This window comes from Drosophila pseudoobscura, chromosome X (genome assembly GCF_009870125.1).
Source record: "Drosophila pseudoobscura strain MV-25-SWS-2005 chromosome X, UCI_Dpse_MV25, whole genome shotgun sequence".
Taxonomy (NCBI): domain Eukaryota; kingdom Metazoa; phylum Arthropoda; class Insecta; order Diptera; family Drosophilidae; genus Drosophila; species Drosophila pseudoobscura.
Window position 1 is genome coordinate 30,635,692 of NC_046683.1, and position 7,763 is coordinate 30,643,454.

The 7,763-nt window shown below is 46.1% G+C and overlaps 1 protein-coding gene across 1 annotated transcript; it reads left to right on the top strand.

The window, feature by feature from the left end:
* The first annotated feature begins 1,293 nt into the window (after positions 1 to 1,293).
* LOC117184892 (uncharacterized) lies at positions 1,294 to 7,354 on the top strand. Its single transcript, XM_033384001.1, has 2 exons — positions 1,294 to 1,384; positions 6,548 to 7,354. The coding sequence occupies exon 2, from the start codon at positions 6,645 to 6,647 to the stop codon at positions 7,284 to 7,286; it is 642 nt and encodes a 213-aa protein (XP_033239892.1). The 5' UTR covers positions 1,294 to 1,384; positions 6,548 to 6,644; the 3' UTR covers positions 7,287 to 7,354.
* The last annotated feature ends 409 nt before the right edge of the window (positions 7,355 to 7,763 follow it).

Below are 7,763 nucleotides of genomic sequence, written 5' to 3' on the forward strand. Positions count from 1 at the left end.
CGTGACTACGCATAACACCTTCTGCGAACGAGCACGGCGCGAAACCTGTGCTAGCTCCCTTCATGCTGGAAACATCGCCAACTGCCATACCCAACCCAGCCACCTGAAAGCGATAACACCTGTAGATGACGGCGTCGTGATTATCAACGAAGCGACAGCGCGCGTCCGAACAGATGATGTAGCAGAAGTGACTGTCTCAGGAACCTTCTTGATAACTTTCGAACGGTCTGCAGCTATTAATGGCGCAGAATTTGTAAACTTGCGCAAATCACCAAGCAAGCAGCCTGGCACCGTGAGGTCACCGCCCCTAAACATCATCGGACATGACCCGACATTAAGCATACCACTCCTGCCTCGTATGAACATCAACAACTTGCAATCAATTCGAGATTTCAAGGAGGAAGTAACTGCGGCGGGTTCACCCAAATTGTGGTTCACGGTTGATGCGGTCCTGAACGTCGGACTAATTGGCTCATTCGTCCTTTTCATGGTGCTAAGGAGAAAGCGAGCCACATTGACATTGGACAACTTAAATATGACCGAGGACGGTCATCATCCTGAGGGGGGGGGGGGGGGGGGGGGGGGGGTAGTTAACAACTAAGCATATAATATGAACTCTCTCTGTCATACATTGTTGTTTCTAAGTACGCAGCAGGTAATCATAAGTATTTGGTTGCCCTCAGCAAACAATGCTGACGCGCTGCCAAGAATTCTGCACACAGCAAGTGAAAACGGTCACCCGTGCTGTTTGCGGAAGAATGTTGAGTCGGCATGCCGGCTCTGGGGTATGGCGCGATGCATTGACTTCGTAGGGTAAGCTTAAGCAAAGACATTTCTGTAAAGTCAGTCTCAGTTCAGATTGCATTCTAATAAGACGAACGATTAACGCTCCGGCACTGCCGTAAATAAAATTCAGTGTGTTATCAATTATAGTTGGGAAAGTCCCACAACATAATTATCATTGATCCCGTTTCGCTCGCCGGATCCATCACACAACATAATCATCATTGATCCAGTTTCAATCGCCGGATCCACCGTTACCTCATCAAAGGAAGAGGCCACTATCGCCAGCTAATTACCCACATAGCGTCGCTGATCATCGAGATAACGGCGGTAGACTTAATTTACATATTAATTCAAGTGGAAGGCAAAAAGTGACAGTGACACAGTGAAGAAAAGATAAATAGCCAAAATCTATTATACATACATACATACATGTACATGCATATGTGCGGCAGCTAAATTGCCAAATTGACCGCGACGTGTGTGCAAATAATTAAACAAACCAAACTAAAAATCACCGCGTCGGTCGTGCAATACCCTGTGTGCAGCTACATATACAAGAGGAGAGTACAGCACCTGGAATTTCCTATCTTCCCAAGAGGTATTTGTGCAAAAAATTGAAAGCTCGAGTGAAGACGAAAAGATTAAAAAACTCGCAATTATTGTCTTGTGCTGAAACAATTGCACCTCGCTTTCAATTCTTGGCACATATGTACGTATGACATAGTAGAGCTAGATTGCATGCTGTAGTTAGAGTTGAGCATATATATTAATACATATATACATACATATGTACATCTAACCCTCTTGGACGCAATAACTACACATATAACTCATTTTAACTGCCATCGCTGTCACCCCTTTCCCCTTTCTCGTTTTCGTTGTGTCAATTATGTATACATATGTATAGTTGGGTCGTTGGCCAAGCACGCATACCAATACGCAGCTGCAGCGGTGAATTTTTTCGTCTCGCTTTCGCTCTTCACCGTTGCTTATCGTTGTTCTTTTGTTTGGCGCGCTTGATCCAAACCAAACACCAAGTGACGCGCTACCCTGTTTTCGTCGGGTATATTCGTTTGGTGTCAGTAGGATCCAACTATCAATTAAGACAAAGTCGTGCCTCGCAAATCAATTTAGCGTCGATCGTTGTCGGTGCATACGCATACACAACATTAATTCTTCAGAACTGCAGCGGTGAAATTTTTCGTTTTCGCTTGTCACCAGTACAGTTCGTTGGTATTCTTGTGTGGTTTTCGTGTACGCGCCAGCCAAGCTACGCTCTACCCTAAATTTGTCGGGTATATTGGTTTTTCACCTCGTTTGGGTACAATTACCCATTATTTCATTGAGTGCCTCGGCATTAAATACGATTATTAGAAACGATCTTTCGTCTTCAGTTGCTTGTATTGAGAATCAATATGACCTCAAAAGCCAACAATATCGTTCTTGAAGAGCTGAAGAAAAAGCGCAGTTGCCGTGTCAAAGGCATTCGTTTATTAGCGGACCGCTGGTATTGACGGAGCTCGAGTGCAGACTCGAAACGCTGATGCGTAGCATTGACACAGCACGCGAACTTCAAGAGAAGATTGAAGATATAGACATTGACGATGAATTTGGTGTCGAGTTGGAAGAACTCTCAATTGTCACAAAGACAAAATTAATGTCTCTCATTTGCGCATTAAAGACAGCTGATGAGACAATACCGGCAGTACCAGCTTATGGTGGCCCAACTCGTGCTCGCCTTCAGAAGTTAGCTCTGCCGCAGTTCAGCGGCAACTTTTCGGACTTTAAAAACTTCATAGGTTTATTTGAGACTCTAGTTCATAATGACCAAAGCATTCCAATTATCGAAAAGTTCAACCATTTGCTTTCGTGTCTCTCCGGTGAAGTGTTGGGAACAGTTAGGGCTTTCCAAGTAACCGAGACCAACTACGAGAAAGCAATGGCTAGCTTAAAACGGGTCTACGATAATGATTGTCTGATCTTTAAAAATCACATTGATGCTCTATTTAATCTTCCCAAAATAACCCAGCAATCAGCATCGTCCTTAAAGAACATTATCGATACCGCCTCATCCATATATGGTTCGTTGTTGTCGATAGGCGATGATAAAAAGATCTCGAATGCGATGATTATTCATCTCGTCTTGAGCAGAGTCGATCCGGTGACCAAAGAGAAATGGGAAGAACAGCTCGATTATGACAAACTGCCACTTTGGACGGACTGTGAAAAGTTGCTTAATCGCAGACATCAGCATCTTTCGGCCGAAAATTCGGACAAACCAAAGCAGGAGCAGAAAGCTGTGCCAAGCAAGCCGCATAATCGGAGCTCATTCGCGTGTTCCACCGCGAATACTAAAAATCAACAATGCAGCTACTGCAATGCGAAAGGCCATTTGTTGACAGATTGCAGTCCATTTGGTCGGCTGGCAGTAATGCAAAGGTTCGAATTCGCAAAAACTGCATCCTTGTGCATCAATTGTCTGCAGCCAGGCCACTCTGTAGTACGATGCAAAGCTAAGAAGTGTCGAGTGTGTGGCTGCTCACACCATACCTTATTGCATAGGTACACAGTGGCGAATAAAAGTCTAGCGTTACCATCACCCCCAGAGAATTCTTCTCCTCCTCCCAATCAGAATCAACCTTCCACTTCGCATGCTCTCCATGCGACAGCTATGGATAGAGTTATTCTGGCTACGTCGATCGTAAGCGTCCGAACAAATAATGGTGAACATGTTTTGGCCCGAGCTCTGCTTGACTCGGGGTCTCAAACCAATTTTATAACTGAGGACTTAGCACAGCGCTTACAGATCCGTAGGGAGGAGCTTGGTATTGGTGAATCCAATTCACAAGTCAAGAAAAAGATACACACGGTGGTGAAGTCGCGAATCACTGGTAGTGAGTTTTCGGTTGATTTCTGGATTTTAAGGTCCATTTTGGCGTATCACCCTGATCAAACACTTAACGTGACTGACTAGAAAATCCCGAAGAACTTACCACTTGCAGACCCATATTTCTTCAAGCCACAGAAGATAGATATGTTGATAGGTGCAGAAACATTTTTCGAACTTTTATCTGTTGGTCAGATTCGACAAGGTCCTGACTATCCAACTCTGCAGAAAACGCTTCTCGGCTGGATTGTGTCGGGCAGATACACTGCAAAGTTGACTGCCACCCAAGAAGCGAGGAATTGTTTGAGTTGTCGAGAAGAGTCAGTGATACACATCGACAACACATTACAAAAGTTTTGGTCATTGGAAGAATTGCCGTCTTCTAAAAAGTCGTTATCTCCTGAACACAAGTTATGTGAAAAGCATTATAGAAGGACTACTCAGGTCGTGCCTTCAGGTCGGTTTGAAGTAAGACTGCCGTTCAAATCAGATCCAAGTATCTTAGGAAACTCCTTTGAAGTGGCTAACCGGCGGTTTTTATCGCTTGAAAAAAGATTGTCTTGTGACCCCGAGTTACAGACAATGTATTTGGAGTTCATGGAAGAGTACCTCTCCTTGGGTCACATGTCTACCACAGACAACACAATCCCCAAAACTCCACATTATTTCATTCCACATCAGTGTGTGTTGAGGCCCCAATGCAGATCGACCAAGCTCCGCGTTGTTTTCGATGCGTCTTGTAAAACGTCCTCTCAGGTGGCCTTGATCGACATATTGATGGTCGGTCCTACGATACAGGATGAGCTGTATGCGACATTGCTCCGATTCAGACTACACAGGTCAAGAAGATGTAACGCCAAGTCTGTGTCGCTGATGCGGATAGACAATTCCAGGTCATAGTGTGGAGAAGAGACCCGTCTGAGTCCTTGAGAATATAATAGCTCAACACCGTAACATATGGGACTGGACCAGTCCCATTTTTGGCTATTCGGTGTTTGAAGAGATTGAGTGAGTCTGCAAAACTCTCATTTCCTAAAGCTGCTGAAGTTATTGACTCCGACTTCTATGTCGATGACATGTTGACTGGTGCTGGTTGCGTAGAGGAGCTAAAGACAATTAAGTCTGATGTGGCGCAGGTTCTTCAAACCGCTGGGTTTGAATTGACTAAATGGTTTTCGAACTCACCTGAGGTCACCGCATCCGAGAGCACAGTTAAACCGATAACGATCTCGGAATCAGAGTCAACTAAGGCGTTAGGAATATCGTGGCTGCCACACGAAGACGTCTTTAAGTTCCAAATTGACACGTCAGTTATGGGTCTCAGAGCGACAAAACGGAACATATTATCGGTGACATCAAAGCTGTTTGACCCCCTTGGCTTGTTAAGTCCTTAAGAAATTAAGGGAAAGATCCTACTGCAGGAGCTTTGGCTCAACAAGCTAGATTGGGATGAGTCAATTCCAATGAACTTGGAAACAGCATGGAACTTATTAAAAGAATCCTTGGGTCAGTTGGAGAAGATTACCATACCTCGATTTGTGCATACTGATCCCATGTCACCGATTCAAGTACATGCCTTTCCGACGCATCCATGAGAGCTTATGGAGCCTGCGTCTATATCCGTAGAAAAACTGCAGAAGGTTTCAAGGTCTCCTTGTTGACTGCAAAGTCGAAAGTAGCGCCACTCAAGACGAAAACGCTCCCAAGGCTTGAGTTATGTGCCGCTCACCTTCTAGCAGACCTTTGTCACCGAATCTAATCACTGCTCAAGGTTCCAATTGATAAAATGATATTCTGGTCAGATTAAGAAGTTACTCTTCATTGGATCAGATCCCACCCTTCGTCGTTGTCAACATTCGTTGCGAACCGAGTAGCGGAGATTCAAGAGTGGTCAAGTGAAGCTACGTGGCGGCATGTGCCAACAAAACAGAACCCAGCAGACATAGTTTCGAGAGGTTGTGACGTAGAGGAAATCGTGCAGTCGATCTGATTGGAGGACCGGAGTTCATAAAGTTTGAAGAAGAGAGCTGGCCCAGAAATCCACACTTCGAGCTTTCCGAAGAAGAGATACAGATGGAAAGTCGGAAGAAATCGGTCGGACTGACCGTCGCGGCCAAGCCAAATTACTTAGTGATACTCGTAACACCTCAAACTGCTAAGAGTGTTCGTTTTCGTGTTCCGCTTCATCCGAAAATGCAAAGACAAAAGTCTCAACTTTGGAAAAATTCCGTCATCCGTAGAATATGACGAGGCGTTTCTAAAAATAGTCGAAATAACACAGAAAAATGAGTCTCAAGAAGATATTGAAAGGGTTCGTAAAGGCACCAAGTTAGGCCCCAGTCTTCAGCGCTTGAATCCCTTCATCCATAAAGGGGCTGGGACATGGTGCTCTTTTTCGTTGTTGCGAGTTGGGGGGCGACTAGTTAACGCTCCTATGTCATATAATGCCAAGTTTCCTTTGTTATTGACAAAACGCTCGCAGTTTGTGCAGACATACGTTCGCTATCTGCATCAAACGAATTTTCATGCCGGCCCGCGAGCACTCGTGAGTATCCTTAGACAGCGCATTTGGATAGTGAATGCTCAGGCGGTCTGCAGGGCGACAGTTAGGTCGTGTATTCGTTGCTTTAAATGCAAGCCGCTACTCCAGACCCAAATGATGGGCAACTTACCCGCAGACCGGCTCCGTGCTCTCCGCCCATTTTCAGTATGTGGCGTTGATTTTTGTGGCCCATTCTATACGACTCTGAAAATTCGTGGAAGGCCCTCTTATAAGTCCTACATAGCGTTATTTGTCTGTTTTGCGTCCAAGGCGGTTCATTTAGAAATTGTCTCCGATTTGACGACTAATTCCTTCTTGTTGGCATTCCAAAGGTTCGTCGGTCGTCGAGGATGTCCGCAACGCGTGAACTGCGACAACGCGACAAATTTCGTCGGAGCAAGTCGCCACTTCAGCGAACTGCGGAGGAAGATGGAGGCGGAAGCGGACGCGATACGCGAATTTGCGTCAAGAAGCGGGTGCGAGTTTGCCTTCATACCGCCTCGAGCACCGCACATGGGCGGACTTTGGGAGGCCGGTGTGAAGTCTGCCAAGGGCCTACTCCTACGCGCCATCGGAAGCGCTCTCCTCACCGCAGAGGAGCTGGAGACCGTGCTGGTCGGGATCGAGGCGGTGCTCAACTCGCGCCCGCTAGGACCCCTAAGCCCAGACCCAAGCGACGGAGACGCGCTGACTCCCGGGCACCTGCTGACAGGCGGGCCACTCATCGCACCTCCAGCACCGAGGACCCCGGACCAGGAGGGTCTGAGCTGCTTAAAGCGATGGCGGCTTGTCTCGTCAGCCAGGCAAATGTTCTGGCAGCGATGGTCCCGGGAGTATGTGCTAGGATTACAAATCAGATGCAAGTGGCACCAGGAGGAGCCAAACATAAAGGAAGGCGACCTAGTAATCGTCGCCGAGGACAACCTGCCCCCTCAACAGTGGCTCCTCGGAAGGGTGGTCGGAACAACCGCCGGGCAGGACGGAAGGGTCAGAGTGGTCGAGCTAAGGACGAGCAGCGGAGCCACGTTCAGGAGGCCGATACACAAATTGGCGCTTCTGCCAATGGTTTGAAGCCTTCCAGGCCTTCAACGGGGCCGGTGTAGCGCCATTTGAATAATAATAATTTGTTATTAGGATAGTATTTCATGAAGTCTAGTGTAAGTTAGGCTAGGGCAAAACGGGAGAGCAATAAAAGCTCGTTCTCTCGCTCTTGGCGAATTCGCCCCGCTTTGCCACCGTAGGTAAGGTAGGCTTAGAAGAAATTGTTTGAATATATGAAAAGAAGTCGAGAAAAACCCTTGAAATCGAACGCACGCACCCCTTTTCTTTTCGTCGTATTAAAATAAAAAAAATTGCAGTCACCCAAAATTTCGGTATTGTTATTTAGAAAAACTATTCTAAAATTTCAAGATTCATTTAAGCGTTTGTTTGAAAAGGATCCTCACAAATGCGGATACACACTAGTTGTTTATTGTAATTATTGCGGATCTGATACTCACTTAGAAAAAAACTGTCCCAAAATACGCGATCAGAAGACGCGTAACTAGA

Coding starts and splice junctions, on each gene's coding strand:
- LOC117184892 (XM_033384001.1), top strand. CDS start 6,645: ATGGAGGCGGAAGCGGACGCGATACGCGAATTTGCGTCAAGAAGCGGG.